Raw genomic sequence first — 21,137 nt, forward strand, 5'->3', positions numbered from 1 at the left:
TCGTGGGGCTTCTTCATTCCACGAGAAGTTCTGAACGGCTAAGCTTTTACTCCTGATCTGTCGCTTCCCAAAGTGTGCTAGCCTACTCATGCGTTGCACGGAGCAACGAAAACATCAACAAATCCATCATAACCCGAACGACCCAAAATACTTACCTGCACCAAACTATCGACAACATCGGCAGCATCGACAGCACCTAGTTCTCGTCTTTTGTCTCTCCTTTTGTACCATCTAAATCCTATCCCAACTGGTTGGCCTCGACCAGCACAACATTCGCTACAAGGCCGAGCGCGCTTTGTTTACTCGGCATCTTGAACGAACGAGTTGGATGAAGTACAAACAGGATACTTTCTGACAATGGCTCACCCAAATCCAGGAGCATCCTCAATCTCGGTGACTGGTATGCCTTACGTTTGACCTCGAGAATCGAAATACTAATTCTTGCTAGTTCGTGTTCGACCTTTCACAATTCGAGAAGCAGCACAAATGTACGTCGATTGGCCCTGTAAGCAAAGTGCAGTGACTTACAATTTGCAGCACAAAGAATGATGAGGGAACACTCTTTCTCGGCGACGGCTCGCTCGCAGGAGTCCCTACTCCAAAGTTGGGCAACAAAGGTATCCGGCCTGTCATAAAGGTGGTGGATGACAAGTGCCTGTAAGTACAGAAAATCAAAAACGCTTCCAGAGACTGACCGGAATCAGAATCTTCGACCCTCCTGAGGATAATCCGGTCCAAAAGTTTTCTCGAGCAGTTGTTTCTAATATGGGCAAGAGAGTTAAAGATCAGACATTCGGCTTCGATAGAGTCTTCGACGAGAACACAACCCAGGCCGAAGTATACGAGGCTACAACAAGAGGTTTGCTAGATAGCGTTCTCGATGGATATAATGCGACAGTATTTGCGTACGGTGCAACTGGTTGTGGAAAAACTCATACAATCACGGGGACTGCGCAACAACCCGGTATCATTTTCTTAACTATGCAAGAGTTATTCGAGAAGATCGGCGAAAGAAGCGATGAGAAGCATACCGAAGTTTCTCTCTCATACCTCGAAATATACAACGAGACGATTCGGGATTTATTGGTTCCTGGTGGCAGCAAACAGGGATTAATGCTGCGTGAAGACGCAAATCAAACCGTTTCCGTGGCGGGGCTCTCAAGCCACCACCCTCGAGACGTCCAAGAGGTCATGGATATGATCGTCAAAGGCAATGAATACCGCACAATCTCCCCGACGGAGGCCAACGCCACTTCATCTCGATCACACGCCGTTCTTCAAATCAACGTTGCACAGAAGGAGCGAAATGCGGCTGTGAACGAACCACACACAATGGCAACTTTGAGCATTATCGATCTAGCAGGCAGCGAACGTGCAAGCGCTACAAAGAATCGTGGAGAGCGATTGATTGAAGGTGCGAATATCAACAAGTCTCTCCTGGCTCTTGGAAGTTGTATCAACGCGCTTTGCGATCCCCGAAAGAAGAACCACGTACCATACCGCAATTCAAAACTTACTCGACTCCTGAAATTCTCGCTGGGCGGAAATTGCAAGACAGTCATGATTGTCTGTGTCAGTCCTTCAAGTGCACACTTCGATGAGACACAAAATACTCTACGATATGCAAACCGAGCCAAGAATATCCAGACCAAAGTCACACGAAATGTGTATAATGTAAACCGACATGTTAAGGATTTCTTGGTGAAGATTGACGAGCAGATGGCTTTGATTAACGAGCTTAAGGCGCAGCAAAAGGATTCAGAAGCCGTGGCATTTGTAAAGTTTAGGAAGCAGAACGACAAACGAGAGAACATCGCAAGGGAAGGTGTCATGCGTCTCCGAGCAGCATTTGATAACTCGGCGCCTGAACGACAAGAGAAGGTCAATAGTATGAAGAAGCTCCGGCAAATCGAGCGTCGCATTGCTACCTTATCCGCGTGGATTGCGGCTTTCGATGGCGTATGTGAGTCACGAGATGAATATGACATGTACCCAAGTCTGGTTGCTATGCGAAAAACGGCTCAAGGAATCTTGTTGGAACTCGAGAACAGCAGACAACATTATCACCAGAGACTAGACAAGATCAATTGGGAGCGGGCTGTCGATTCAGCTTTACAAAACAGCATTCGGCAACTTACTGAAGTCGATGGGTCTAGCGATGGTCTTGACGTGGCTAGCTTGACCCGCGAGGCCGAGCTGTTGAAGGCCAACGCTGGAAGAGAGGCTATGCTAGAGGTTCTGGAGCAAGAAAAAGGTGGTGATGCGGGCATTATGCAAGTGCTGCTCTCAGCCCAATTCGAGCTGATGTCTTCGCTCAATGAGATCCTCAGCATGGGCGAAGAAGAAGCTGTTCAACATGCTAAGAAGGTTCTGGGTAAACTATTACAGACCTGCTCCGAGGCGGCAGCCCAAGTGGTCAAGCCGGACGGGTCATTAAAAGTGACGGAATCACTTCCTCCACTCAAACGTGGCACCCCGAAGCGCAAGAAGCAGGCGGCTGCCATCGATGGCCATTCGCGGCCTGTTCCACCTATGGCAACTCTCGCCATGGCTCCACAGGTTTTCTCCTCTCCTATGAAGTCCTCGCCGAGACGTCGAAAGGCAGCATTGGGAAAGAAGGGGGTGTCTTTTACACCCAAGAAGAAATCCCCTTCCAAACGAAGCGTTCGATGGCGGGACGACACCGAATCTGGAAAGCTGGCAGAATTTGAGAAGACTCCTCAGAAGATACAATCCACACCCGAGGTTTCATCAGTGGAGCGCACCATCGTGCCGCCCCCTCTACCACCATACTTGGCTGAAGATACCTCGAATGACTCCCTAGGCTCTTCACCTATACCTGCCGCGCCAGAACCTTCAATAGATATTAAGCCGAAAGCGAATCGATTCCAAGCCGGCTTTCTCTCGAAGAAGGCACATGTTGGATCTCCACCACCCCCTACCATCACAAATTTATCTTCATCCGACACCGACCTGTCCCCGCTCCGTACAATCGATCCGGGAAAACTTACGAACCGCTCTTCATTGAACGTAATGCAAACCGCTGACAATGACAACACTACCACCGATAGTGGTAACAACTCCTCTTCAGAGGGCGAGAACTGGCGAGTGGATCGATCTGAGGGTGCAAGTATCAGCCGCGCATTGAAGCGCAGTGGATCTTTGTCACGTCAATCAAAGCATGGCCATTCAATGTCCGATTCAGCCAGAACTCATCGACGCCGAAGCCCAACAGCAGCGACTATGGCTGGCTCACCTCCAAATGAAAATAACCTTTTCACGGCTGGTCATGCAAGACGTATGGTTAATACCCAAAAGGAAACTACGTTTTCAACCAGTGTCTTGAGTCCCCGAAGTAACCCTGTGACAAAAAGCACTAGTCGCCGCACGACGATTGGAGAAGGACGACAAGCAAGCGGTATGGGCAGCCACGCAATCCGCCTTAACGGCACGGTTGGCAGCGCACCGAAAGTGAGGGAAAGCGTAGCAGGTGTTGTCGGCAAAGGAGGTTGGCGATGAACCAACCTTTAGAGCCCGAGATTCACATGTTTTGTTGTATTAGTACAGTTGGCCGATGTTGGTGGTGTTGGTGTTTTAAGGGGTTGGAAACTCAACCAATTGCATGAGCGCGATTCCAAGCATAATGATAATGACTCCTATGTTTCTTGTTTTCAATTTCATAGGTAAAGACGGCGTCCAGATTGGAGTTTTCGATAGCGTTGTTATCTGTAGGGAGGGTGTTTTTTTCAAGACTCGGAGGGGCAAGTTTGCATTATTGGCTAAGTCAACAGATCATCTTCACCTTATATCCTTTGATACTTGTGAATGCCTAACTTGTGAGAATCGAGGAACGAGAGGTAGGTCCATGTTTGAGAGGAGTTGTTTGATGGGGAGGTGAGGTAATATTCTGTAACGTTGCTTGTTTCTTGGGTTTGTTGAAGATATATGCACCGGTTGAAGGTTATACCCTGCGAGATTTACTAACAGACGGTAAAGAAAGAGGAGAATTGCAATTGGAAGCCGGCGGAACTATGTGTATGTACCTCTGAACCTCCCCCCACCTCTTATTGTCCTGACCTCAGCAATGCCACGTTACAAGGCTACCTGGACAAAGTAAACTATTACTGTGTGGCACTTAATTCTGGCAATCTATTCTGCATTTAAATCTAGAATCATATCTTTGAGACTTATCTTCTTTACAGAGTTCTGCTTTATACCTAGGACCGGTTTAACATAACAGAGGTAAGGCCAGCCAATCACCAACTTGTTATTTCATTGAGGGCGAAAAGCGGTGTGAATTCTGCCACCATCCTCCAAGCTTTGGGCATCTAGACCTGGACGTTCGCGACCTGAGAACAATCACTCTGTATGTTCAAAATGCCGCCGTAAATGGCACCCCTTCTGCCAATATGCACAAAGGCAAGATAATGAGAAAGCTCCTAGGGCATCCTACGGCTACTACGAATGAAACCATCGAAGCCAACATCGACTCGCCACAGCTGCGGCCGAGCGCATCACAGAACACCGTCTACTCGGCGCGCGCGCCCATTGCGTGCCTCGACCGGTCTCCCGATGGCAAGCGTGCTGTAATTGCCGGTCCAAAAGTCTTCAAAGTCCTCAGAGTAGACGGGTCGACTATCGCTGAAGACCTCGACCTGCGGAACATCATCACGCGCTATGCGCCTTCGCACGATATCACCGCTGCCACGACGGACCAGCTCAACATCCGGGCAGTCAAGTGGTCGCACAGCAACCTCGACACCACGATCATCACAGCGTGTGGAAATGGGCGGGTTACGCTCTATGATCTGAACCATGTTGGCGAGAATCTGGAGGTCGCTCGTATCCACGAGCATGCCCGCCAGGTGCATAAACTCGCGATCAACCCGTTTGGATGTAACTGGCTCCTCTCAGCCAGCCAAGATGGAACGGTCAAGAGTTTTGACCTCCGAAGCCCTTTTGCGGGGCGCAATGGGCCGACATTTCGAGCGGTACACAATTTCAAGTGCAATGCTGATGCTGTTCGGGATGTGAAATGGTCGCCGACAGATGGAATGGAATTTGCATGTTCTACAGATGCCGGGATGGTGTTGAAGTGGGATATTCGGAAGCCGACTGCACCGATCCTCAAGATTACTGCCCATCAGAGCGCCTGCTTCTCTATTTCGTGGCACCCGGATGGAGAGCATCTGGTGAGCGGAGGCATAGATCAGCATTGCTATGTGTGGGATGTCTCGAAGAAGGCTGAAAGGGGGCAGAAAGCCAGATACTCCTTTACCACACCTGCTCCAGTCTCTGCTGTTTGTTGGAGACCGGCATACTGGTCTGCCACCGCTCACGGAAAACGGGCTGCTCAGATTACTGTTTCCTACGACGATTCCAATGTGATCAGGAGCCAAACAGCTTCTGTACATCTATGGGATATGGCGAGACCTTCCATGCCATATAAGGAAATCGAACAGTGGGATAGTCCACCGACGGGGCTTCTCTGGAGCACCCGGGATCTTCTTTGGAGTGTTGACAAGGAAGGACATTTTAGACAGACGGACGTTGCTTTTGTGCCAAAGCTTATAGACCGTCGCAGTCTCTCCAATTTTTCGTTATCACCGAATGGCGATGTTCTTATGGTGCTTGAAGAGCGACAGAACTCAAGGCGGCCCCGTCCCTCGGTGACTTCGCCTGGAATATCCTCACCGGGACTGCCCTCGCCGGGAATCGCCTCGCCTGGAATGCCCTCACCTGGAATGTCTCCAGGTTATCAGCGTAGTTCTCCGGTGCCTCAACTCAGCGTTAGCCGCAGCGATTCAGAAGAGGACGTTGTGGGGAGCTTTTTGGGTCCCAGGCAACGAAGACGAAGGCACCACAGCAGTCGGTCAGTCCAACAGCTGAGCACTACACCACCTAGCCATAGCGGAATGGCTGAAAATGCCACAATGCCTTTGGAGGAGGCCGTGAATATTACAGGCACCTATAAACCTCAACAGACTATGGCTATCGGGCATGCACCTTCAACAGCTAAGCGAGCGGTGTACAAATACTTCAGTAATAGATATCTGGAACGTATGGCTAGAGATGCACTCTACGAGCTGCAGCCAGCCAATTACCGAATACAATCAGCGATGGAGTATTTTGCTAGGACGGCGGAAACCATGAGGCATTATCGCTTGGCTCAGACATGGAGACTGCTTGGATACACGATGGACCTCCTTTTAACAAGACGTGCAGAGTATCATCGAAAGTATCGGTTGACAGTGAAAGAAGCGCCCTCAACCGAGGATCTACCAAAACGACCGGAAATACCAAAGGACTCAGGAGAGGAAACGCCACGAAAATATCCACGAGTTTCTCCTTCCGAGAGCCCTTCCCTTCCCTCAAGCTCACTCATTGCAGAAGATATCGAGAGCACATCGAACGTGGCGACACCTCTTGTGCGTCCTATGCGCGATAACTTTATCCAGGAGAATCAGGAGGCTATGCACAACCCGTTCATGGGAAATGATACCTTCCGACTTCCAGAAGCAGCTTCACAAGCAGCCTCACCAAGTCGGAACCCGAGCCCAGTCCCTATACCAGGGTCAAGTAGACCCTACGATCGTAACAATTCATCAGGTATGGAGGGATACGATTTCTATGGCATGGAATCATACACTCCAGCCGTTGATCTCGTTGCCCCAAGGAAGATGCCTTTCCGACTTGAATATCCAAATCGTGACGAAACTGTTCGAAGAATGCAGCCGCAACGCCATGATTCTGGAGAAAGCTTCCAGATGTTTTCAACATCAGGAGAGTCTCAAGCTGGCAAATTCATGAGTTCTTCTGGAAGTGATCGTGGCCACGGCCGTCCATTACGAGACATTGTCTCCAGTTGGGAGAGCAGTCTCCCTTCTCAAGCGCATCGCAATAGCATCGATTCAAGTGCACCTGGGCAGTCTGTTGCATCTGACGAACATATTACTTCTAGCTCGGTTGCAGTTCCCCAGGAAATTCCGAAAAAAGCCTCACGTAGCCCAGCTCCTCCCATTTTCCGGATCCAAGAAGCATCTGGACCATCGAAGATTGAGGAGGAACCTACTAAAAAGTCAGTAGAAGAGGAGACAATTAAATCTGCGTTGAGTGAACGGGTATCCGACGACCCGAATATTATCGAAAACGATTTTCTACCCTGGCCAAACGACCCGGAATTCGTAATCCCGCCCATTGACCCAGCAGTTCTGGTTCAACGCTCCATCGAATTCGAAGCACAAACTGGTGCTCTGAACGCCTCCGCTATGTTGCTATTGCTTCGTCCTTTCTTGCCACCCGAAGCAATCGACCATATCCAAGCAGCCGCGATCCTAAAGCAGTACCAGCAGCGTCTAAACAGCATGAAGCTCTTCTACGAAGCAGCTTTGTTGCGCAATCTCTGCGTACCGCTGTATCCCACCGTCTTTGCCATGGCGCAGGAGAACACTACCGTCGGCTACTTCTGCACCGATTGCTACAAGCCTCTGGAGAACGACCCCCTGATCCCTGGTTCCGTATGGCGCTGTCCTCGCTGCCAGCAAGCCATGGACACGTGCGCCGTCTGTCGACACCGCGAACCCCAGGATGACTTCGGCTACGACGCCGAGGACACCGTAAATTCCGTTATTTGGTGGTACTGCCCCGGCTGCGGGCATGGCGGACACACGGCCTGCATGGCCGCCTGGCACTCCGGACCGGAGTACGAAGAAGGCAGTAAGCATTCGGGAGGCTGCTGTCCCCTCGAAGGCTGCATGCATCCTTGCCTACCCGGCACGTGGCGGGAGCAGAGAGCCGAGGAGAAGAAAGCCGCGCGACAGAGGGAGCTAGACTTAACCGTTAGGGAGAACACGAGGCAGGGTAGTCGGGGCAGGACGGTGAAGAGGGATTCGAGAGAGGTCGCTCAGAGTAAGGCGGTCGAGGGCGTGCGTGTTGCCCTGGGCATCGGCGGGCTGGAGAAGAAGAAGAGCGTCAAGGTGGTTGCGCCTGGGGAGCAAAGTGCGGGGTAGGAAGGCGGAGGAGGAGGAGAACGCATTTACAGGATACAGTGGTTGGCGTTTGGGCATATACCCGGTGGATAGCACTGATGCTTTGCATTGAAGTAGATGGATAGAAGACAGGAGTTTGGGTTTCGATTCATGAGGAAATTGTATATAGTGAAGGGATGTATTAAATTAGAGGAAGAGATGTGGGCAGATATATCATTATGATCATTAATACTATATTTTCATAGACCTGGTGCAAATATGTACCGTTACCGTGCGGCTAATTGAGAGATGACATTATCATGATCTGCTCCGGCTTTCCAACGAAATAGATGGTATACATCCCTCCTCAAAACTTCCGCTTCTTCTTCACCGGTGCCCTAGCCTTCTCCTCCAGCTCTCTCCTCAGCATTTCCCGTTTCCTATCCGCCCGCTCCTCCTCCGTCTCCTCCGGCTGAGGCGGTAGCGGAGTAGTCGACTCCTCCTTTTCCTTCTTCAATGTCTCCGTTGGCGCTTCGCTTCCGGCTTCCTCTTCCCTCGCAGCCTTCCCAATCTTCCTGCCTCCTACCACACCCAGTTTCTTCTTCGGACTCGGCGCTGCGTCCGGTTGTGAGCTCTTGGTCTCGGGGGCGTGCGTAGGAACAGGAGTGGGAGTAGGTTCTATACTCTCTTGATCCACTTCCGTCGAGTCCTTGGGTTTTGGCGTGCCTTCTTTCTTGCCTCCGATCCTGCCTAGTACCCTCTTCGGTTTGGGCGCAGCCGTCGAAGAAGCAGGGCGCTTTTCAGGGCTAATGGGCTCTTTGACAGGCGAGGGAGATGTATCGCCTGTTGTGCTTTCATGGCTGATTGGTGGAGAGGGGTCGCTGGGGAGTTCTCTCTTCTTCCTGCCGATGACGCCGAGTTTCCTGGGTGCGGCGGCTGGGGGTTTGGGTTTCGGGGGCGAGGACGGGAAACTATCTGGGATTCGGGATTGTTGGGAGGGGGCGTCGAGATCCTCGTCGTCCTCGTCGTCTGTTGTATCGTCGGTGGGGGGCTCTGCTCCTGTGGATTTTGGGGCGGGCGAGGCGAGATGGGGAGGGGTCCCTTGGATTTGGAAGTCGGAGTTCTCGTCTGGAGCTGGCTGCTCTTTGAGCGTGCGATTGGGGGATGTCTTGCCGTGGTGTCCGTGTGATGGGGTTTTCCCTCCAGATAGACCGAAGCTATCTCCTTTGACCCTATCCCACCAATTGACTGGCTCCTTCACTACATTCGAAGCATTTCTGGTTTTCAGATTTGAAAGACCATCAGCTGCGAAGACTTGTCCTACCAGTTCCCCCACGTCGCGTGGCTCTTCACTGCGTAACCCCCTCCTCCACGCCTCCATTTCAAACCGGCTCAAGCCCTTTACCTTCTCCTCTGCCTTCCTCCGATCGACAGCACGCCCAGCCTTGCCTGCCACCTGCGGGAATACCTGCCCCAGCTCCGTCCCCCGCGCTTCAAGCTTATCCATCAGCTTCTGTATGACATGATCCTTTTCCCGCAGCATGTCTGCCAGGCTCGCCATTTCTCGCATTCGCATCTGCTGCGCCTCCAGCAACGGGACGATCAGCTGATCCGTCAGCAGCTGCTGTGATGCTGCAGCAAGCTCGATCGACCACTCGAGAGGAGCCAGCCCTCCGGGAAGAGGCACCGTCACGCTGAGCGTCATGCTCGGCCGGCCCGCATCAGTATTGACGGCCAGCGCCAGCGCCGTGTCCCTGCCCCCCTCAAGCCCCAGTTGTATCTTGTCCAAGAGAATGCGTAGCTGCTCGCTATCGCTCGGATCAATGCTCGTGTTCACATCCCGGCTGCGGCGGAGGATGCCCCCGCGCTCCAGCGTCTCGCTCCAGATATGCGTGAGGTCGGTGAGGTGGATGGTGTACGAGTCGGGCCCGAAGGAGGTCGAGATAAGAAGGGGTGGGAGGTGAGGCTCGCGGGATGGAGAGATGTCTAACGGCCGCCAGGACATCGTGGGGAGCTCAGCGTGCTAGAGTTGAAGGAGGGCGTGTTGCCTTCACGAGGCTGCGCGGTGACAATGAGGGCCGGTGGATGCAAAACGGTCCGGGGAGCGGGAACGCACAGATACGATCCAGCGACTGGTATCACCTTTGCTCTGCATGTCAAGATAACCCGATGTTACATTGATCATGTAGCTATGCGATCCGCAAAAATGGCAGAGAGGTTGAACTTGGATGTTCTTACATCCGCGAAAAGTACAATGGGCTGCAGCCTTGCAAGGCCTAGCGAGCTTTGGAGCCGAGGTGTAGCCCCTTTAAGCAATGCTTACCGGATATGGTAATGGAGAGAAACGTATCAGTAGCAGTGAGATATCGGTCATCGGATTGAAACAACACAGAACCATTATGGGATTTCTGTTGATATTATCTATTTGTTTTTATGCTACCTTCATGCCCTAGACTCCAATCTAGCTCTCTCCTGATTCCAAAAACACAATAATGATTATACTCACTAAAGGTCGCACATGGGTTGATGACCTTGGCCTATAGAGAGAAGATCAGAAGGATGGCGATGGTTTCCCACGGATTATCGATCCTGCCTACATTACTGTTAGACTGGTAAACTTGGAGAAAACAGGGGTCTGATGCGATTGCGAGGTTTTGGATGACAGGAAGCGTGACACACTACACCAGTAATCTAAAGCCCCTAGAATTTGTCGTTCCACTGGGGAAAGGACCATGAATCTATCATATCAGAACGTAAGTCTATAGCCTGTAGGGAGCTAGCACCGGGATTCAGCGCGTCGCCATATCCAGACTGCTCATTGACCGTACCCGAGCGAAAGAGATCATCAGGCTGCGAAGCAGCCTGATTCGAAAGTATCCGCGCGCATAATATATCATAGCAGATGCGGGTGCTTGTATATGAAGCGTTGGCAATCGCGAGCTCCAGGTCAATATCGGTTTCCATCGACGCAACCTGTCCAAGAATCATGCTGAAAAACTGGTGTGATTTCACACTATTCTCGCCCATCTCGATTCTCTTCTCCGAGAGCGAGAGTAACCTTTTCAGTGACTCTTTCAGCGGTTCTCTGTTGGCCTTGTTTGTTTGCAACATCATGTTCGTGCGATCTTCGTCAACCTGCGTGATGAGTTCAAGGCCAATGATTAAAGCGCATTGCCTAAAGCTTTCCCAGAATAGACCTCCTCTTGTAGACATCAGACGAAAGAAATCATCCTCGTCTTCAGGAGTTACGATAGTAAGAGCGGTTTCCAGAGCGACTTTGCGGGAGAAGTAAAATTGCGGGTTGGTGCGGGCGTTAGTGGTGAATGGGACGTGGAGTGCAAGCAGAAAGCGGAGCAGGAAATGCTCAACCACATTGCGATGGAATGCCGTTGGTCTCGGCATTTGATCGGTAGAGGAAAGCCCATATCCACGTGTTATAAGGCTGCAGTCACGACATGCCTTAGCCATTTGCGAGCCGACGTGCAGGGCATCTACATATGATGGCTCAGATTTGAGACCATTGACCAGTCTGAGTACTTCCATTCTCGTGTGCAAGGATTTGAACAGAGTAATTTGGAATGAAGTCTCTGTAAATATCCCTTCGTCCTTAGGCTGAAGTAACTTTGTAGTCTCATCCATCTCATCATCATTAATGTTTGATGGGGGTTCCGTGTCGAAATCGTCGGGCGAAATCAGAGGCATACCGGAATCCAGCGCGGATTGCACAGCCATTTCCATTATCGTAGCCCAGAGTCGCCTACGGAGTTCGGTCTGTAGTACAGACAGTTTAGTGAAATGGCCTGGATCCCGATGTAGACCCATCTGCATAGCTGTTCGTACGAGAGACCCTGCTGAAATCCATATTGAGTCACAGCATATAGAATGAATTTGGCGCGAAAGAAGTAAGAGGCAATGGATCTGGAGCCCCGAGACACTGAGGCGGTCTTTCTCAAAAGTCCCGGAAAGCCAAACTTGCGCACTGTATATCCATTGCAGAGCGAGGGCGCGTAATCCAGACTGATTATGAGGACCTTCGTATAGGCATGTGCCAATCGCCATAACGAGTAGGATCTGGAGTTTAAGTTCTTCGCTTGCGGCTTCTTGATTGTTCCAATAACGAGCATATTCATTTTGGAATGGCGGGATATGGAGAATTCTGTATGCTGACTCAAATGCTCGTAAATATAGATCCACCAAGTGATCGGCCACCTCTTTGGGAGGTATGGAATTCTTCAGTTCCTGATACGAGAGCCACCGACTAGCCCTAGCTTTGGCTTTTCTGGTCAACTCTTTGCACTTTTGAAGGGAATGAAGAGTTCCAGAACTCTTGGCATTGGATTGTAGCGATGCTGTGCTATTCATATCAGCGCCATGGACGAAGGCTTCTATTTCTTTGAACTTCTCAAGTTAGCACATCTTTCTATATGTATTTCAGCTTTCTTTACCTCCCGCGTGGTGTTTATCCAATGGCTCTTTCCAAACACTCTACCCCTGGACATCATTCCTCGCACATCTTGAGCACCCTTTGGAGAAGCGAGCACAGGTTGGATTGTGTCTGGCTGTTTGCTAGTTGAATCCAGCAACGTCTGGTCCTGTTGTCGTACGCCGTTAACAGAATTCCCAGCCGCCTGTCCTGGATCGGGGTCTTGAGTTGCAGAATAATTCCGGGGCGAATGCCACAAATGTCTTCTTACATGTGAAGTGGGAGCCGTGCTCCGCACCGTCATGGAACCCGATGTAGCAGAATCATTGTTGAGGCCATCCCATGATCTACATCCAGGGAGGACTTCTCCTGGAGCTGAACTGGGATTGCTTCCCGGATTACAGGGCAAATTCTCGATACCCTCTTGCTCATGCCCGGTCGCCACAGATGAGGCTGCGACTGACGCATATGTGCATATGGCATTCTTTGATCGTATACAGCGGTCACAAGGGTCGTTGCGGTCGCACTTGATCTTTCGCCGTCGACACTGGACGCATGACAAGGCTGGTCTTCGGCGTTTTCTGGGCGGTCCCTCGGAATCGGCTCCGGGTACAGCAAGCATGACGTTTATACGGGATAGGTGCGCGCTCTATGTCGGGCCGCAAACGGGAGCAAATGATGGCAAGTTGCACACAGGCCGTAAAGGTACACAGTAGGATGTATTGTCGGCCTTGCAGTTGACGGTCGTCGCATCTAAATGTACGGAATAATCAATAGACCGAAGCGAACACTCGGTGTGTCTCAATATCCCGTACAACTTATCCCCGAGCCGAACGAACCAAATACCCCGAGTACCTTAGGTAAGTGAAGGACTGTAAGTCTGGACCGATTACTATATCAAGTTCACATATCTGATGAACTGATAAGATTAAATCTAATCTACAATAAGCTTAGTCCCCCACTCCCCCCTTTTCGTTGTCGGTCCAGTAAGCGAAGCCGACAATTATCACCGAGCCAATTTTAGCCCCAGATTTAACATGGAATTTTAACTTCGATGACCGAGCTCGAAGCTTTATCGAGGAAATCACCGAGCTTGATACTAAACCCGGGTAAAACAGGTGAGTTGAACGTCGCGAACAGGCGGACATGAGATGGAAGGCGAAACTTCTTAAATACCATGACCGTCCAGCGAGCGCTCTGGCAAGTTTGAGTCCACAGTTCTCTTACCCTCTCTGCTCTGAAGGCAGTATTTTCTTTCATCTCTCTGTTTCCAATTTTGCTTATTTATCTACTTAATACTTATACAACTTCTCAATGTCTGCCGAACTTAAAGAAAAGCTTGGAGATGACGAGGTCCAGGAACAGCCTTCAACACCGACGCTCGCCCCTGAGCACACTTTCCCTGAAGGGGGTACAAGAGGATGGCTAGTTGTTCTGGGATGCTTCTGTGTTATGTTCTTTACATTTGGTTATGTCAATGCATTTGGGTGAGCCATCTCCTGCCATCTGTGCCCTTCCTCCATGCTCTGAAACTTGCGCAGCTAACCATGCTTCCAGAGTCTACGAAGAGTATTACGCGGAAACCTTTTTGAGCAACGAAAGCGCCTCGAATATTGCCTGGATTGGATCTATCCAATCGTTTTTTCAGTTCTCAGCTGGCACGATTTCCGGGCCAATCACCGATCGATACGGACCACGGGTAACTTCCTCTCTGTTATGCCGTGAGGCACATTATTCAATTGCTAATTTTAATGTAGATTATTATATGGACTTGCTCCACCATCTATGTTGTCTCTCTTATGCTCACTAGTCTTTGCAGGGAGTACTATCAATTCATGCTTTGCCAAGGCGTCCTGGGAGGGCTGATGAATGGATTGGTATACACCCCCGCGGTCTCCATAATCGGGCACTACTTCCACCGTCGCCGAGCTATAGCTATGGCTATTGCATCGTCTGGTTCATCCTTGGGTGGAGTCATTTTCCCTATCATGCTCACCCGCATGCTCTATCATACGTCGATTGGCTTTGGCTGGTCCGTTCGAGTAGTCGGTTTCATGGTCATCGGCTTAGCTCTTACCGCTTCTCTAACCATTGCACCCCGCATCGCACCTCGACATGGCACCTTGCTTCTTCCCCGGGCCTTTAAGAATCCTTCGTACTCGTTCCAGGTCGCCGGGATGTTCTTCGTCTTCCTAGGTTTCATGACCCCGATGTTCTATCTCCCGACCTATTCTCGACAACATGGTATGGGCCGAGATATATCATTTTATACCCTCGCTATCCTCAACGGCACTTCACTCTTCGGCCGTCTTCTCTCCGGGCATTTTGCACCCTTTCTCGGCCGCTTCAACTTACTTATCTTCTCCAGTGCTGTTGCCTCCATCCTAGTGTTCAGTTGGATACGGATCAAATCCTCAGCTGCGATAATTGTCTTCGCGGCCCTTTACGGCTTCCCTTCCGGAGCCATAGTGGCCTTGATGCCTACCGCCTTGGCTCTTGTCGCACCAGAACCAAACCAGATCGGCACCTATATCGGCATGGCTCTGGGCTTCTATAGTATTGCTAGCTTGGTTGGAACGCCTATCACTGGCGCTCTCATCTCTCACTACGGCGGCTATGATCAAGCGTTTATTTTCAGTGGTGTGGTCTTGATCTTTGGGGCTTTTCTCCTTACGTGTGCTAGATTCTGCTTTGCTAAGAAAGGAGAAATAGCTGTGTAGTATCATGATGATTTTAGGGTGTAATATATTGTCGAAATAAGAATTTCGGTGAAGGGTTCTGATAGAGAATAGAGAGACAGGTTAGAGAGGGACATGTAAGTTAGACTAGGATAAAACATACCTCATTCAGTTCTTATGCAATCTAAATTAGCACATCTGCGAAAGATACCAACTGGTGCAAACATATGCCTATAATCGTTGAGACGGAAACTAATTACATACACGAGTTCAAGAACAGATGCTCTACATCCTACGCTACCGGGTCCCTAATTAAACCCCTTATAAACCGACGAGCACGTAACATCCAACGCCATCTCATCGACATTTAAGCAATACGCTAGATCCGAGCCACTCGGGCTCACAACCTCGATATCCGCGGCCGAGATATTATTACAAACGGTGCCGCTCGAGCACGCGAAGGTTCCGATCTCCGGGACGTATTTCTTGCTCGTCTTTCCCTTGAAATTCTTGAACACAATGTCCGTGATCGTGAGAGAGGACGGGTATTGCAGGCAAATGGTGGGGTTCGATTGGCCGTAGCATTGGTCGACCTCGATGGCGTAGTCGACGTTGTCGATCAGCATCGTATCGTACGTGATGTTGTTCACCATTCCGCTTCCGCCGCCTCCTTGAAGGTCGCCGCTGAGCTCGCTAGGTGAATCGGGCCATACTTTGATTCGTGCTCCATCCTTTGAAATTTCAGCTGGAAATGTAAAAGCTTTTCATCGTCTCACTTACAGTTGTGTTGTGCATTGAAGCGTTGAAAACATATATGTTTTCAACGATGTCATACTCGCCAACATATTGACCTAGGGAGCCAACGGAGATACCATGAGATCCATTGCAGAAGAGGTTTTGGACTAGCATATTGGTGCTGTTGGGCTTGAAAGCTACACAATCTTTGTTCTTGTCAGCGAGATTTTTAGACGTGAAACTCCGCTGCTCACCGTCTCCATTATTGATATAGGAGTTCTGAATGACAATGCCAGAACTCCGGTACGTATCCCATCCATCAGTATTCTTCGCAACATTTGCACTTGTGCTTGCGCCAGAAATATTGATGTTGTCAAACACAACGTTGGTAGCATTTGCCACGAAGTGGTAGTATTGGGGAGAGTAGCGTAGGGCTAGATTGCTGATGATAGAATCGTGTAGACCATCAATGCCGATCAAAACGGGTCGAAGAATGTAAATATCCTTGGCATATAGATCGTACCACGCCTGACCGTTACCATCAAGAGTACCTCCGCCATAAATATTGACATCATTTCCTCCAAGTTTGAAGAAAGAAGTCACATTTTGAAAACCAAACTTGAAAGAGTTTGCTTGCCAGTACGTTGTGTCATTTGAAAAGAGTACATAGCCTTGGATATCTATTCATTGAATCAGTGTCCGAGTTCGGGAAGAAATTAGGTGTTTCGTACCAATATCAATGTGATCAAGGAAAGTCAAGTCAAGCGCAGTCGAAATGAAATATCGAATCCCTTCTCTGAACACAACATGTCCACCTTTGTTGCAGCTATGTAACGCTTCTAGAATATACGGGGAGTCATCTGTAATACCATCATTGTGACTTCGCACATAGCATATTTTGTTTCGCGGGGAAGGAAATGGCAGCGGTAAGTAGGGGGACTTTGGATGGCAAGATATTGATGGCCTTGGTGAAGTGTGATCTGGGACAATTTTTCCTTGGAATCCTTTTGCCCAATCTTGAAAAGCTTGCCATGTCGGAAGGGCAGTGGAGAGTGTTGCCGACGCAGCCAGCAAGAATATCGTGAGCTGGAATCGCATCTTGGCAAGCTTGCAAGACGTCTGTAATTGACAATGAGCCAGAGTAAAAATTGAAATGAAATTCTATATTGAACTTCATGATGCTTTTATGTGTTGCAGCAACTCGGAGGTCAATTGGATATTTTTCCGGATTGCATGGATCCCAGAGATATGATGGAGAGGGGAGAGCGGGGTTCTAGTGGACTGGTTCTCCACAGCTGTGGAGAAGGATAAGCTCCCCAGACAGAATTCTCCATCCTTTCTCCAAGTCCCAAATAATTGCTGAGGACCAACCGCGTTTCGGATTGTTGATTATTCCAGATACACCGATTGTTGTCTAAACTTAATCCTCCCTCACGTCGACTTACCTAGAGCTCGCCAAGCCTCGGCACACGTGACCCCCCCGGCCGCTTTGCGCCTCGACCTCAAGGTACTCTGTACTTCATGTTTCACTCATCCTCACACACAATTCACACAAATACGATCGCCCTTCTCCGAAATCTGCCTCCCATCGATCTCCTATCTCCCAACAATCAACGTGCCTTGCATTGCTCTCTGCCCCTCTGGGCCCTCCAGTCTGCAGCGGATCGTCGGTCGCGGGTTTGCGATCACACAGCGACATCGCGATTTACCCCACCCCCACCTTTTTCCACAGCGAGCGAACTCTCCGATTGAAAACTTCATATACATACAAACCCAATTCGACCTCGAAATTTGCTGCGATGGCTTCCAATGCGCCGGTTCTGCCTGCTGCTACGCAGACTTTTCCTCACCATCGGTTAAGGCTCTCGCAGAATGACCCCTCCAGAACCCCGCTGGTTCTCGTTGCTTGTGGCTCTTTTAGTCCAGTCACAAACCTCCATCTCCGCATGTTCGAGATGGCGGCAGACTTTTGCAAGTTGTATGTATCGGTAGCAGATGGTCTGTCAATTACTTATGATCCATAGTCACACAGATTTTGAAGTCATGGGTGGATATATATCACCAGTGTCTGATGTAAGTTTCAGATCCTTCATGACTGGGCATTACTTAACCTGGGACTTCGCAGGCCTACAAGAAGCAAGGTCTAGCAAGTTCAACGCACCGGTATGTGCCATATCAATCTATTGACGAGGCGATATTAACGTGTCCAGGATTCGTATGTGCGAGCTCGCTGCGGATGAGGAGCGAGATGGTTGGCTCATGGTCGATCCGTGGGAAGCAACACAATCAACTTATATACCCACCGCCAAAGTACTCGATCACTTTCAATATGAGATTAATGAGGTACTTGGGGGAGCTGAAAAACCTGATGGAACACGAGTACCTATGAGGATTATACTCTTAGCTGGTGCAGACCTCATGCAAACCATGTCCACTCCAGGTAAGTGGGGTCCATCCGTTCTGCTAAGTGTATCGCTAATCAACCCGCAAGGCGTCTGGAGCAGTGATGATTTGGATCACATTCTTCGAGGCTATGGTGCTTTCATTGTAGAACGAGAAGGAACCGACATCGATAATGCTCTTTCGGCTCTTCAAATTTGGAGAGATAATATCTATGTGAGTATAACCGCAGAGCATATATTCTCTGATTCATTGAGTTGCAAGACACTCTTTACTCGAAAAAAAAGCCCCCTATTATCATCCCATGTTCCCTGCTCTTGAAATCATGATCTAGACCTTTCTATCCGACTCCTTAGAGTACTTGCTAACGCCTGACTAGGTAATTCCGCAACTCATCCAGAACGACGTCAGCTCGACTAAGATAAGGCTCTTCTTGCGAAGAGAATTGAGCATAAGATACTTGATCCCGTCTCCCGTGATCGCATACATCGAGGAGAATCGCTTATACAAGGAAGACGGAACATCTTCGATCAAGGAAAAGGGAAAATCGGAAGGCACGCAAAATTCGGGCCGAACATCGCCAATAATTGGCAGCTCTGGGTCTACAAGCTAGACACGAAGAGCAAAAACGAGTTCTCGTGAGAGTCGAGTCACCTTACGACAAGTGACTGTGCAAAACACTACACAAGCCCCAAAGAGAGGCTGCCCTATATCCACTGAATACGAAGATGGAGGCTTCTTCTCAACATCCGACTGAGATTTCAGCAGTTCTCATACTGCTATCTTTCCTCATCCTCATACAGACCCCGGAGGTACTGGCTTCTTGTCATTAGGTCGTCTTTGTTGAGTGCTTTGCTGGGGTGGATTGGATGGTGACCTGCATAGCCGATAATTGGGGTCTGTGTGCAAGTGAAGATAAATAGGGCCGGGATCTGTTTACACCATCGCCATCGCTCTCTGGTCCAGCGACCTTACTCTTGTGCCTTCTTTGGCAGATATACCGAATCATTTGTCGATTGCTATAGACGTGAGCATATTTGAATGCCAGTTATGAAACAAAGAAGTTGAAGTAGTACTTCGCAATTAAAAGTTATACACTCGAATATGACAACGTTGAATTGGTGGTATTTAGTAGATCGTAAGGCTTCACTAGTCACGTGCAACCAGACGGGAGGGATTCAAAATAGCCTCTAAAAGCAATCCTTCAAGGGTAACTTTTCTAACCTTAGCTGGTGATAGCAGGGCAGTTATAGCCGGGTCGAGACAGGTACCCTATCGACTGTTGCTCACTTTGCTCACAAAACTCCTATTGGTGGAACTTACATCCCCGGAATCCCGAATCTCTGGGCCTTGTGCTCGAGAATGTGGCCTCTGCATACCTAGGATAAGGATATTTCTCAACTTACTTCTATGCAAATTGGTTGCTTATACAGCCAATTCTCATTACGCTCAGTGCTCACACGGAGAAAGTCGAGGATTCCTTAACATCGTCATGTGATGTCCGGTATTGACCTGTAGGTACCCGCTCAAAGTACTCGGTGGAATCTCCAATTGACGTATTCTCAAAAAAGAGTCGGTGTAATGATCAGCAATGGGGGATGCCCTCAGAAAACTCAGAAGGATGTTTTTCCCTGCAGTTTCAACTTCGTCAATGGCGATACTGAAAAGGAACATCGCAAGCAAGATTATATATAGATGGAGACCAAAGTCCATAACTTTGAACTATATAAAATAAGTCCTTCAGAGATAGTTTTGTATTAGCTTGAATAATACAGCTGGCTCGTCTTCCATTTCCCACTTAGAACCTGAGATGCTGTAAAGTCAATAATACAGTTTAGTCTTCTGTCTGGGTGTTCTGGCGGAAAAAAGGCTATATTCTGTGATCAGGAAACACACCAAGACGACTCCGCTATCGAGGCTCTCCTGAAAAAACCCCACGCCTAGACCTTAGGCTGCTGCAAGTATCTTGCTTATGGGATATGCACGACGGCGCGTGCAACCGCAGCCCCTGCTAAGCACAAAAAACATACAGTATCGGGGGGTGGAGATCGACAAAGAAAGTGAGACAATTGTCAGATACGAGAAGCGACTTATCAGGGGCCGACGAGGGGGCGGGAGAGAGAGGCGAGTATTTGAAGCGTTTGGGAGAAGAGAAAAAGCGGGAGCTGAAAGAGACCCCCCGACGCTTATGGGCGGCTCGGCCCTTCAGCTTCGCTGTAGATCAGGGTGGTGCAGGGGTGGGATTTATGCATCAAGGGTCCTCGAATGTTGGGATGGAACCTTGGGCGCATGTCTGAAGTCCAATGCGGCACATACGCACGTACCGCCGTCTCACTCGGCCCGCAGCGTAACTGTCGGTTTGCCGATTAACTACCGGAAGTAAGGGACAATGTATGAGAGCCCCAGACGGCTGGGTTTCATTGGTTGAAAAGCGACATCAGAGGGTCCCAATATACGTGATTCCCGTGGAGATCTTGTTCGTTTCCGAGAGGTTGGGCTCGGCAGGGATCACGGTCTGGTCTATATCAGTGATAGGGGCTGCAGATTCATTTCCGGGGTAAGTTGGATGCAGATGCAGACCTTATCGGTAGAGCAGAGTAGACCCAGGTATCTGATCCCGGATCTCCCGAGTCCCCAGCGGTAGATTTTAGCAGGGGCCACAGATCGAGAAAAAAGCTGGGACGGCATTGCATGACACCAGGTCGCTCTCGGCCCCACGCATAATAAGGGTAGGACCAGATGCAACTTGCAAGTCAAATGGGCCTGGCCTTCTTGACCCAGAGACTAAGCTGCGGCAGTTGTTAGCAGGGATCGTCCCAAAGTGGCGAGCTGGGATACTCCTCGAGGTACATATGGGATTGCCAGACCCTCAAGGGCTTGATGGCTCAACCACCATGTAAGCCGCCACCCTCTTCAACTCTCCAGCGGCTCTTC

At 49.7% G+C, this 21,137-nt stretch overlaps 8 protein-coding genes across 8 annotated transcripts; 4 read left to right on the forward strand and 4 right to left on the reverse strand.

Moving 5' to 3' along the window:
- The first annotated feature begins 169 nt into the window (after positions 1 to 169).
- On the forward strand, positions 170 to 3,802 carry M430DRAFT_147543 (hypothetical protein). Its single transcript, XM_024863073.1, has 4 exons — positions 170 to 400; positions 449 to 488; positions 538 to 657; positions 705 to 3,802. The coding sequence occupies exons 1-4, from the start codon at positions 358 to 360 to the stop codon at positions 3,517 to 3,519; spliced, it is 3,018 nt and encodes a 1,005-aa protein (XP_024717077.1). The 5' UTR covers positions 170 to 357; the 3' UTR covers positions 3,520 to 3,802.
- A 607-nt stretch (positions 3,803 to 4,409) lies between these two features.
- On the forward strand, positions 4,410 to 8,009 carry M430DRAFT_22912 (hypothetical protein; the record flags this gene model as incomplete). Its single annotated transcript, XM_024864790.1, has 1 exon — positions 4,410 to 8,009. The coding sequence occupies one exon, from the start codon at positions 4,410 to 4,412 to the stop codon at positions 8,007 to 8,009; it is 3,600 nt and encodes a 1,199-aa protein (XP_024717078.1).
- Positions 8,010 to 8,334: 325 nt separating this feature from the next.
- On the reverse strand, positions 8,335 to 9,972 carry M430DRAFT_31383 (hypothetical protein; the record flags this gene model as incomplete). Its single annotated transcript, XM_024866034.1, has 1 exon — positions 8,335 to 9,972. One exon carries the CDS (start codon positions 9,970 to 9,972, stop codon positions 8,335 to 8,337), a length of 1,638 nt encoding a protein of 545 aa, XP_024717079.1.
- Positions 9,973 to 10,667: 695 nt separating this feature from the next.
- On the reverse strand, positions 10,668 to 12,694 carry M430DRAFT_109948 (hypothetical protein; the record flags this gene model as incomplete). Its single annotated transcript, XM_024861320.1, has 2 exons — positions 10,668 to 12,365; positions 12,413 to 12,694. The coding sequence occupies 2 exons, from the start codon at positions 12,692 to 12,694 to the stop codon at positions 10,668 to 10,670; spliced, it is 1,980 nt and encodes a 659-aa protein (XP_024717080.1).
- A 1,010-nt stretch (positions 12,695 to 13,704) lies between these two features.
- M430DRAFT_54061 (hypothetical protein) lies at positions 13,705 to 15,110 on the forward strand (the record flags this gene model as incomplete). Its single annotated transcript, XM_024868440.1, has 3 exons — positions 13,705 to 13,877; positions 13,948 to 14,089; positions 14,148 to 15,110. The coding sequence occupies 3 exons, from the start codon at positions 13,705 to 13,707 to the stop codon at positions 15,108 to 15,110; spliced, it is 1,278 nt and encodes a 425-aa protein (XP_024717081.1).
- Positions 15,111 to 15,376: 266 nt separating this feature from the next.
- On the reverse strand, positions 15,377 to 16,901 carry M430DRAFT_110139 (glycoside hydrolase family 28 protein; the record flags this gene model as incomplete). Its single annotated transcript, XM_024861332.1, has 4 exons — positions 15,377 to 15,799; positions 15,849 to 16,009; positions 16,058 to 16,483; positions 16,535 to 16,901. The coding sequence occupies 4 exons, from the start codon at positions 16,899 to 16,901 to the stop codon at positions 15,377 to 15,379; spliced, it is 1,377 nt and encodes a 458-aa protein (XP_024717082.1).
- A 701-nt stretch (positions 16,902 to 17,602) lies between these two features.
- Positions 17,603 to 18,816, forward strand: M430DRAFT_22917 (hypothetical protein; the record flags this gene model as incomplete). Its single annotated transcript, XM_024864793.1, has 6 exons — positions 17,603 to 17,781; positions 17,828 to 17,876; positions 17,929 to 17,966; positions 18,014 to 18,243; positions 18,295 to 18,419; positions 18,583 to 18,816. The coding sequence occupies 6 exons, from the start codon at positions 17,603 to 17,605 to the stop codon at positions 18,814 to 18,816; spliced, it is 855 nt and encodes a 284-aa protein (XP_024717083.1).
- A 799-nt stretch (positions 18,817 to 19,615) lies between these two features.
- Positions 19,616 to 20,046, reverse strand: M430DRAFT_188201 (hypothetical protein). The gene has a single exon (XM_024863962.1). The coding sequence runs from the start codon at positions 19,914 to 19,916 to the stop codon at positions 19,653 to 19,655; it is 264 nt and encodes an 87-aa protein (XP_024717084.1). The 5' UTR covers positions 19,917 to 20,046; the 3' UTR covers positions 19,616 to 19,652.
- Positions 20,047 to 21,137: the final 1,091 nt, after the last annotated feature.

Source organism: Amorphotheca resinae, assembly GCF_003019875.1.
Source record: "Amorphotheca resinae ATCC 22711 unplaced genomic scaffold M430scaffold_13, whole genome shotgun sequence".
Lineage (NCBI taxonomy): Eukaryota > Fungi > Ascomycota > Leotiomycetes > Helotiales > Amorphothecaceae > Amorphotheca > Amorphotheca resinae.